This window comes from Montipora capricornis, chromosome 10 (genome assembly GCF_036669925.1).
Source record: "Montipora capricornis isolate CH-2021 chromosome 10, ASM3666992v2, whole genome shotgun sequence".
Classification (NCBI taxonomy): domain Eukaryota; kingdom Metazoa; phylum Cnidaria; class Anthozoa; order Scleractinia; family Acroporidae; genus Montipora; species Montipora capricornis.
The window spans coordinates 28,790,806-28,802,504 of NC_090892.1; the positions used below are offsets into that span (position 1 = coordinate 28,790,806).

The window sequence follows — 11,699 nt, forward strand, 5'->3', positions numbered from 1 at the left end:
ATTTTACTGTTGACTCTTTTTATGAGTTCAGATGGATCTTTTTTTTGTTTAATAAACTCAGATGGAGATAGATAATCTTTAGTTCTCAACCATTCATGGTATTCATCTGATATACCTTTATCAAGATTTATCATACTCGTTTTTGAAACTGATTTAACTTCTTCATCATCATCAACTTCCTTATCCTGTTCATACCAATCTAATTTGGGTAATTCTTTTCCATCCATTGTAATAGCTTTCATTGGGGTGAATTCAAGAGCATTAACTATTTCGTTTTGATTATTTTAAAGTTGTTCAATTAATTTGTCTTGCTTTTCATCATCGTTTTTTTTTTTTACTTCTTCTTGTGATTTAATTATTGGTTGAAAAGTTTCTGTTAAACCAATTTGCATATCTTGTTTTTTGTGTTTATATTGTTTGATTTCATACTGTATTTGGTTAATCATCTTTCCAGCTTTTAGTTTAGCATCAGATATTTTCTTAAATCGTTCTATGTCCATGTATATAATTCACTTACATGAAAATACTTATCTTAACTTATCTTCATTTAACTTAATATAACATAATTTATATACATGGAAATACCTAATTACGATCATAAAAATGAAATGCTTTTAGCTTCTCCATCTGGTTGTGGAAAAACAAATCTTCTTTATCATATGCTCACAAAGCCTCTTTTATACTTTGATCAAGTACATTTGCATGCTAAAAATCTCGAACAACAAAAGTACCAAGATTTAATCAATTTGTTTCAAGATGTTAGTGATAAGTTGGTTATGATATCATTAAAACAAGCAATGATACAATAATACCTGTCAATGATATTGATAATAGTGCACAAAAGATAGTAATTTTCAACGATATCGTGACAGAAAAAAATCAAAAACCATTAATTGACTATTTTATATAAGGTAGACATAAAAACTGCTCAGTTATCTAAGTCAAAGCTACTATGGCTGTCCAAAGAACATTCGACTAAATTGCAGTCATCTTTGTATATGTGATTTTCCTAGCAACAATGAACAGTTTAATTTCACGAGAATTAGGAGTACAAAAAGATCAATATAAAAAAGCGACTGATAAACCATATTCTTTTTTGCATATTGATAAACCAATGAAAAATATCAAACGAAACTTTTATGGAATAACATAACAAATATATATTAATGGGAATATTCAATGAACATAGTACAGGTAAAACTTACACACGTGGTTTGCCAGGTTTAAGAGGCCCAGCTGGTATTGGTTATAAATCAGATAAAACATTAATTATTAATGGGTCTAAACAACTTGTACTTCCTAGTGGCTCAATAATCAAACAAATTCAAATTTTATATAATTCTTTCAAATTTAATTATGAAAAACTAAACATTTAAATTTATTATGGGTTTCGATTGTCATTAAACAATATTTTCGTATCAGATCAGAATACACATATACAAACGTTAAGTAAGAATTTACCATTACAAAAGGGCCATTTTAAAGTCAAACTAATAAACAACGTGTCAAACGAAGAACTTGATATCTTGATTAAATATATTCATTAAAATAATATATACAATTTTATAATGACGGACATATTTAACTGGAACCATATTTCAAATTGTTGAAACAAAAGAAAAATTCAAATTCCATTTTCTAAAAAGCTTGTGAATTATAAATTTAATTGATATTAGCCTTTTTCTATCTTTGTTAACTTGAGGTAAAACCATGTTTATTATAACAAATGTCTTGCCAACACGGTTTATTATGGCTCTTGATATTGGTAATTTGTTTTTGAGTTCTATATTTGATAATTCATTTTGAATATGATATTTTCTAAGATAAACTGATTTTTTTCTTATTTTATACATATTTTCATAAAAATCTATGTAATTATTTTTATAAAATTCGTAATATGTTTTACCACAAATAAGAAGAATCATTTGATAATCTATTTCAGATATTTCTTTTCCACAACAATGTGTTTTTTTGGATATTTTTGTTGTTTATTTCTTGTATTTTTAAACCACAAGAAGGACATATAACATATTGTTTTAATAATATTTTTTTGTTATGTAATTTTTCACAAATCATTATATAATATATACAGAAAAACATTTTTTACAAACATTATGGTTTAAAGTTTACTCACAAAGTTTACTCACAAAGTTTACTCCTAAAGTTTACTCACAAAGTTAACTCACAAAACCATTTTATTCTTATGAATTTCCAAGAATGTCACGCTATGGTGATTATTTCCTGTTCCATTTAATTATGCAAATATTTAAACACACTCCATTTTGTCTAATATTTTTTTCAAATCAGTTTCATAGCTGTTATTCTTTCTTGAAATCATTTTTTTAAAAAGTATATAGATTAATTTTTTATTTGGTTTTACAATGGTGCTCTTTATTAATTTCAAATTTGAATTTAGTTGAAAAATTTTTTATGGGGTATTGAAACACAGTTTTGATATATTCTTATTATTTTTATTATGAGCTCAAAAGAGCTCATAATAAGAATAATAAGAATATATCAAAACTAACCGGCGCTTGATATTTGAGGTTGGATTTTGTAGTGGATATTTGCGGTGGTATTAAACAATGATATTTTGTAAGATGAATTTTTTAAAAAACATAGATTAATGTTTTATTTGGTTTTACAATGGTACTTTTCATTAATCCCAAATTTGAATTTAGTTGAAAAATTTTTGATGGGGTATGAGTACTTAAGTTTAAGGCTCAATTTTTTCATGAAATTTTTTAAGCTAAATCCATTCAAAATTACCCTGCACTACTCACCAACCATTTGTTAACGAAGTAGGTAAACTAAGCAAGCTGCACACACCAATGCCTGCAATCTTGGACAAACCTCTTGGGAAAAACTCTGCAATCTCGGACAAAACTGTTGAGTTTACTCTCCCCTTGCCACTCCCCTCCCCCCTCAGTCAATGTTGCTGAGTATTGTCCTATGTTCTACAGTATAATTCCCACCAAGATAAGGCAACATTGATTTTGGGGGTAGGGGAAAGGGTGGCATTTAAGCGGAACGTTTGCATAAGTTGTTGGAGTACCAAAAATGTCGTTTTGTCTTAACAGGTTTTGTCTGAGATTGTCTGTAACACGTTATGTTTCTAAAGCCGAAAAATGAGTAATTATTTTGAAAGATATATTTTTTGACAGGTTACTAAGACATGTTTTGAGTACTGGAATTGTTGTCTTGAGCAAAATCTTATAGAGAGTTGCGGATTTTAATGTATATTTTTGAAATGACTTCCAGTAGTCGCCAATTATTGTATTTGTTGGCGAGCTCTTTCACTGATGTTTGAGGGGCATGTTCATTTACCCGCACCAAAAACACACTTTGCACAGGTCATTTCTATCGATAGAGACAGACCAACATCTTTCAATGTAAAGGCCCCATAATGTTTGTTAAAAATGGAGAAATTGATGATGGTGAAAGCGACATGACGGCCTGTAGATGGAAAGTAAATCCCAAGGGAGTAACATAAGGCATTTACTCGGTGTCCTCCGACTTTTATTTTGCGTCTATAAAGTCTTTCAGCAGTCATGAGTCGATTAACATGTCATTAGAAAGGAGCTGTAGAAATATAGCAATGGTTAACTAGAGTTCTTAATGGTTAACAGACATTGCTCGCGTTAACAAGCAATTGAAAGAGTCCTCTCCTTAAAGATGTAGTGCTAACCGCTGTTAACCGTTGAAACTTGGTTGAAACTCGCTGTTAATCGTGTGAATAAGTAGGAAATCTTCAAGAAATCCATATTAAATTATAATTTGACCAGAAATATCCACAGAATATCAATTTGAAGTAAATTTTTCTTCCTCAGATTTGTGACATTTACGATCATCCTGTCTTTGAGTAAATAAATGATTATTGAGTAAAAGCATTCCATTTATATATGAGTGCATTTCTCAGACTTCTCAAAGGGTGCGTTTTACACCTTAAGTCGAAACTGTTGAAGATATATAACTTCTAATACTTTGATCTGTAGCCTTTTCCTAAGAATATTCTATTATCCATCAAGTCTGGTAGATATCGTCTGTTTCTACTGGAAATGTCATCAGTGTTCTAATTACACGGGTGGAAAATTCCTGGTATGTTTCTTTCCTGATGTTGAAGTTAATCGCCTGTCTGTAAAGTTTTAACTTCACTACATGAAATATATTTTCTGTAGGATTAATGTTCGGGCTCCTGGGCACTGGGTAGCATGTGTAATCGCTGAGCTCCCCAGCGTTCCAACATATTTCATTCAGAGACACTATTTTGACTGGGGTCTCCACCCTGAATCCATGACCGGGATTTTCTCGTTCTGGCCAGCATACACATGGCGTCATAGTTGTTCTACACGAAGGAAGCAAACAACTCACCATTCATTTTTTCATACTGAGTGCACTGGATGACTCCTTTTCCATAGCTTATAGAAAAAATAATAACTCTAACGATTCTCCCGCCTCTGCATACTTTAGCACCCTATTCTGTGTGACTTCTATTAAGACCTTCGCATTTGTTGCATCAATTTGGCCCTTGCGGTCCCTTTGCTAGGTCTACTCAATTGGTTTAATGGTAGAAACTCACACCATGTAGATAGAGAACTATGTTGTTTGGCCACACACCCTTTGGATACGCAAACATTGCATAAGTTCGTCTTTTCGCCTCAATTGCTCTCCGGAAAACAATACTTGCAGTGTAAGGACACACAATTCTTTCCTTTTTTGACCTCACTGATGGGGTTAACTACCTATTTTTCCTTACAAAATTGTATCTAGAATCACACTTACTGACTGTGCAAAAATTGTTGTCCTGGTTTGAAAAACCACAGAACTAATGCTATTTCTTTACGTTATGCGATCGCAGACAATTTCGGACAAAACTGTTCATACAGTGAGACAAATTCACCTCCATTTTTACACACCCCTATTTACTCTCCCCTCCCCCCTCAGTCAATGTTGCTGAGTATTGTCCTATGTTCTACAGTATATTTCCGACCAAGATAAGGCAACATTGATTTTGGGGGGAGGGGAAAGGGCGACGTTTAAGCGGAACGTTTGGATAAGTTGTTGGAGTACCAAAAATGTCGCTTTGTCTGAACAGGTTTTGTCCGAGATTGTAGCTTAAGCATCATTTGACATGCACTCACAAAGTATATTGGTCCTGCCTTCCCTCCCCCCCCCCCCTCCCCCATATCAATGTTGATAATGTGATGCAAAATACTATGTAAGCCTTTTCCTGTTTTTTAACCAACATTGGAATGGGGGGAGAGGGGAAAGTAGGAAGAATTTAATCTTTATCACACAGACAAATTAGAGCGTCACATTTTCCAAACGGATTTTGTCCAAGATTGTGGTTAATATAAATTTTATCTTGGTTCATGAAATATATGTATGATGTTGCAGACGAATGTGACACTAAGTGCCATTAGAGATGTGCAAAGACAATGAGCGCGAATGTACTGTTCTAGTGTAAGATTATCTATGGCATCCTGCCCACCAATAGTTAATAAAATCAAGATAATACCAATACTTTTCATTTTTGCCTGTGTGAGATTCCTACTATTTTGCTTAACTTCGTAGAATGCACGCAAGCTAAAGGCCCGGGCCAACATCTTCAACTTTTTCTTCAACATCCGTTCGATTTTGTTGAACCGTGGTGAACGATGTTGACTGGTGGGGTTGGCAAACTGTTTCAACACATCATCAACATTTGATTCAACAAAGCGTTATGAGAGACCCGGTATTCAGTCCCAGGCTGCATCCTCGGTTGTTACTATTGAAACGGACGTGAATACGTCATTGCAGACTGATTATTGTGCACGCGGATACCCAACAATGTTGAAAGACGGGGGCAACATTCGCGAAAGCAAAAGCAAAAGAAATGTTGAATGGTTGTTGAAGCAAAGTTTAAATGCTTTTAAAGTCATTCAACTTCGTTTCAACAAGTTTCAACTGGGTTCAAAGGGGGGGGGGGGGACGGTTTCAATATGACTTGCCAATAAAATCGAATGGATGTTGAAGCAAATGTTGAAACCGTTTTCCCGGGCCTGTATTTAAAAGTCATTAACGTTTCCTTTGGGTGTATCACGTTGGCTTTGTAATTGGAAGAAGACTGTATCTTGCTCTGATTTTTCGACAAGTATTACCTCGTACTTCCTTTGATTTTTACTGTTGAATTGCGTGTATTGTATAAAACCCTGTAACATGCGAGTGTTAATTTATCCTTAGTGAAACAGTGGACTGTGAAGAGCCAGTACTGGTTGTATCACACAAGATTGGTGTCTGTCGAGTGGCTCAAAATGGAAAACCTTGTAAAACTGTTTTCACAAGGATAGGTTGTAATGGACAGACAAGTGTTGTTAAATGTAAGTTAGTAGTTGATGCAGTTAACCATTCATAAATCATACGTATGGCAATTTTACATTTTCACTCAAGTAATACTGAACAAAAAAGTGCATATTTTGAGGTTGAAGATCTTCACAACAGTGAAAGCTTCAACAGGGAATTTAAGCAAAGAGGACGGCTACGGCAACGACAACGTCACAAAGCAAGAATATTTTATTGAGTTTTAAGGTGGCTCAAACCAGTTTCAACACTTAAAAGAAACGTTCTTATTGGAAGCATTGACACTACAACACTTTATCACTTGACAGCAATATTATGGTACGATAATATTAATATTAATATTAATATTAATATTAACACTAATTATTGCTGAACAAGATGCAGTCATTTTTGTGACGTAAAAAGTTGTCGTGGCAACAGGAAAGCCCTGCAAAAACACCCCATATTTTGTCTTTAGCTGTTTACATTTCAAAAACGAACTCAGTGACCCCCATTTTTTTATTTCTGAAATTTAATCAGCATGCCAAAATGAAACTTTCTGTAAAGTTAAAAAAATTATGTGGAGCGGATTCAGACCCACCTTAAATAATTGAAAATTTAAGGTAGCTCTGAATCCGCTCCACAGAATTTTTTAAAACTTTCACAGAGTTTGTGCTTTTTTTTTTCCTGTTGCCATGGTAACCTTTGAAGTCACAACAATTACTACATCTTGTTCAGCAATAATTGATGTTTCACATGGTTGCATAACATTGCTGTTACGTGATAGTATTGTAGTGTCAATCCTTCCAAAAACATAGTCTCTTGGAAGCACGCGACGTTTTTGAACCGCGGACGATAACCGGAAATGAACATTTCGCGTGCCTGGGCAGTAGTGTCTCCCAGATTTTTAGCCTAATCATCTCTAATGAGGTAAAGATACTTAGCAATATAAAGGTGGCAGGGACAAGACAAGTTAAAAAGGAAAACAGCTCACTTCCGGTTGCCTTCCGTGGCTCAAAAATGTCGCGTGCTTAAACTCCCTATTATTGGTTTAAAAAAGAAAAACACTCGTGCTGCACGTGCATCACGAATTTCCGTGTATGTCTTTCCGTACTCCACAAATCAACAACGTGAAGAATTTGACGACAACGTTAGCATTTATAACAATGAACCATTCATTTTATGTTTTTACTTTAAAATCGTTCGTACCTACCCCATTTACAGGATAGTTCGCCCGTATTTTAAAAAATGAACAAGACAGAGTAATCGCGAAATACTTGCGATAGCGCTAAGTTATAAATTATAAGTACATAAATAAAGGAAAGGCTGGAAAGTAATTTATGTACGAGTGACAACCCGGGAAGCTAACCTGAGAAGTCGCTTAAATCGCGTGAAATCACGCAAATAATCACACAGAAAACGAGAAAGTCACCAGGACAATAAAGTACGGCTTCTTTATTGAGAACTTTTACGTGAAAATATCTTTTTCAGTGTTTATTATCGGGATTCCCATACAAATCCTGATAATTTTTCCCCGGCGAGCCTGCGCCGCCTGTGCAGAGAGGTCGTGGGTTCGAATCCCGTCTCTTTGTATAACATATGAATGTAGCTTTCTCAGAGCAACGATTGTCGTTTTGACTACAAATGATAGAAAACAATGAATAAAACCATGATGACAATTGAGAAAATATAATACAAATACCCAGTGGGCTACACAGGGTGCGAGTAAATCAGTAGGGACCAAAGTTTAGTTTAATTCATAAATCATGTGCTGCCAAAGAAAAGGTTAGAAAGTGAAAGAAAATGCGTTCCGTCCTTCCATAGGGACGCGAGAATGCTACAATAAGTTCTTGATAGTTCTTCCAGAGCAGGTTCACTTACAGTTATGGGATGCGCTAGTAAGTGAACAGCTAACTGGTTATTTTTTCACGAAGACACAAAAAGCATCTCTCGTATTGAACATATGTGTGTTGTTGCTAGCGGTTTCCACAAGTTGCTCGAGATTTCCCAAATAGTTGCCCAAAATTTCTCAACGTTGCTCCAGAAAAATTCAAAAGTTACCTTTTTGTAACAAAAGTTGCTAAAAAAACCCCTTTTTTTGTTTCTCTCCTTTATTTAGTCTGATACAAAAATATGATTTACACTGGTTCCCCTCAATTAGCTCCAAGGTATTTAGCTGATCTTATCCCAGTGATGCCCTGTTCGTCTTATAACCTTAGGCGAAATAACAATGGCGTCCTTCTCTGTCACCCTCCTGCTCATTCTAAGAAAACTTTGGGTGATCGTTCTTTTTCGCGTGCCGCACCGAAACTATGGAACAATCTTCCTTTTGAAATTAGGTGTTCCAATTCTATTGTATCTTTTAAATCGCAGATTAAGACAATTTCATTTAAGAAAGTTTTTTATTGATATTCTTTTTATTTGTATGTATTTATGTATTTATTTATTCATTGTATATATTAATTTAGTTTATACTTTGTGATGCGCTTTGGAATATTATGTCTATAGAATTTGCGCACTACAAAATAAAGTTATCATTATTATTATCTGTAGTACAAGATAAGTGACATTTGTAAGCATTTTTTTGCAATTTAGCGTTGTAACCAGCGTCGCTAAATAAATTTGTTCAAAATACGTATGAGTAAATACTACGCATCAATATCAATATTAATCTTGCAAAAATTCTAGTATGAGCCAATAAAATTGTCGTTGCTGTTCAAGGTCAAGCCTTTTAACCATTTTCATGCAATCTAACTGCAATCGGAGTTGCTAAAAACATGTAATCTTGACCTTAATTAAAATAGACTTGTGTTTTACCAGAGTAGAGCACATTGAAATGCACATCACTTCGAATGGACTGACCAGTGACTGAAAACAAAAACTCAACATTTATCTTATATGTAAACAATATTGTATCAAAGTTATCAACAGGTTATTTAGTGGCCATTTTGAAAGACTGCTGACCTAGCAGCCCGGTTGCATGCATTTTTCGCCCATGATCTGCCTCAGATGGGGAAGAACTGCACTTTTTTCACAGGAAATTCACAAATTGTCCACTGAAACATTGCGAAATATGGAGGCATGGCCAATTTAAGCACTAAAAGCTGCTCCGATATCTCGGAATTTGTAGAAAACTGCAGAAGAATGCAAAAAGTAGCTGAAATACGAGAACTTGTCAAAACGTTACCAAGCAACTTGTGGAAAGCCCTAAACTTGCTACGTCAGTGCATAAGACAGATTTCTCGTGCTGTTTTTTTAGGTGTCCCGTACACTGGAAGGATGCATCAGATTCGAGTTCACTTGCAGTGGCTAGGTTATCCAATTGTAAACGATCCGATATATAACCACATTTCGTGGGGACCAAACAGAGGTCGCGGTGGTGTATCAGAAGAACTTGTTCATAAGGTGTGAATTATTCCAATTTGTGTATTTCATACTCACAGTGACGTTTGTTAAACCGAGCTGTGCTAATAATAATAATGATAATAATAATAATAATAATAATAATAATAATAATAATAATAATAATAATAATAATAATAGTATTAATACTACTACTACTACTACTACTACTACTACTAATAATAATAATAATAATAATAGTAATAATGATGATTCTGCTACAAACGTTTTGCAATGCAAATTAGAAATCATTAGAAATCTGTAGGTGCCACAATTGCGCGGCAATTTTTGTGCTGGTTTCGGTATTTTGTACATTTCAGGTCATTGGTGAGATGGCGAAATCTTCCACCATCACAGGTTTTGTTGCTCGCGACAGTGATGGTGTTGACAAGGTTCAGCCACACGATACAACCAACACAGTAAAAGAAACAGCTGAGTCAACACACAGCAATGACGAAAAGATGTCTTTAGGGAGTCAAAGCTGCAGTGACCAGTATTATGATAAAGGCTGCAGCGAGTGTCATGTGAACCGCAGGGATCCTACCCCTAGTGAACTCACCATGTACCTTCATGCTCTATCTTACAAGGTTAGAAATGGGATTTTGATAGCTCTGTCCAATTGTGCCAAAATATTAAATTTAAATCTCCGAAATACGGCTGCCTAACCATTTGAATCGTCTATAAATCTAAATGTTACTTTTTCATATTAGCGTGTGAACGAGCACAGAAGCCGGCCTTCAAGGCACTACAGCCTGAAACACTGTAATGTCTCCAAAGAACTCAGCGAGCTCTTTCCTCTTGTGTGCAGTGCACAAATTGGTTGCTATCAAGAGACTTCAATTCATCTGTTTATGTACACTTTATCTACTTTCACAAAATCTACTGTTATTTGCGTGACACTGCCAATAGAACAATTTCCATATATTAAAATTCAGTCCTAAACAAAAGGCGTCATCTCGAGTCTCCGGGGAATAAACTCATACAAAACCTTATATTTATTGCCCAGATCCTCGAGATGATGTCTTTTGTTTGGGACTGGATTTTAATAGATTGAAAGTGGGCTATTGCATTGATCTCTAGAGACTATTTTTATGACTGTTTTACTTCAACCTGACGATGTCCTCTCGATGATGTCAGCTAAACGTCATTGATTTGGAGTAATTTGAGCTTTTTGTACTCTTTCTATGCTGTGCTTCAGGGTCCCACTTGGGAGTACAGGACAGAAGTCCCACTCTGGGCAGAGGAGGAGTGGAGCCGACAGGATACCTGAGTATTTGGGGAAAACTTGTTTTAATTGTAATAATTTGATTTTTTTCTCTATGAAATGTGTATTAAAACGAAGTAATTAATTTGGTGTTACTCACTATTTTGCCTGCATTGCAGAGATACAGGAATCGCGCTTGTTCACTCTACGGATCTTTGTTCCTTCACCCGTGCAACTTTTAGAGTTACTTGTGTAACAATAGACAAATTTTTCTTTTTTACAAATAAAGATGCTTCCATAAAAACCTTTGGTAGGGACAGCAAAGCCTTTACTGAAGGCAAAATTAAAGTTCTCAACTTTTCTATTAGGAATGGGAGAATGAAACAGCAGTGAAAATCATATCCCAAAGGAGAGATTTGTCGTTTCCATTCCTTTCTTCATTCATTCAGCATAATCAGTTCCGCCCTCAAATAGCAAAAGCTAGTCGAGGCAGGCGGAGTTCAGCATAGTTCAAGTATAATTACAATAGATGATTAGAGATAATTACATCATTTGAGCTTAATAAATTAAAAATAATAAATGAAAGTAAACAATTAACAAGTTAGGACAAAATATGCTGAAATTGCAGTCAGGAATTTGCATAATGACCATGAGAAATGTTGGACACTGACTGACGTTCTCAAAAAACTTGGTAAAGACGTCTCGACCGAAAACCTTCGGTCATCCTCGGTTTGAATTTGACAAAAAAGCGACATCTTCTTTCAACGGTTCATAT

At 34.8% G+C, this 11,699-nt stretch overlaps 1 protein-coding gene across 1 annotated transcript in view; it reads left to right on the forward strand.

The window, feature by feature from the left end:
• The window catches only part of LOC138022463 (pseudouridylate synthase RPUSD2-like), a 136,141-nt gene extending 125,072 nt beyond the window's left edge, over positions 1-11,069 (forward strand). Inside the window, exons 10-13 of the mRNA XM_068869600.1 lie at positions 6,223-6,359; positions 9,578-9,723; positions 10,041-10,307; positions 10,919-11,069. Of these exons, the coding sequence (XP_068725701.1) occupies positions 6,223-6,359; positions 9,578-9,723; positions 10,041-10,307; positions 10,919-10,990 (622 nt within the window). The 3' untranslated portion in view covers positions 10,991-11,069. The remainder of the gene's footprint in view (positions 1-6,222; positions 6,360-9,577; positions 9,724-10,040; positions 10,308-10,918) is intronic.
• The last annotated feature ends 630 nt before the right edge of the window (positions 11,070-11,699 follow it).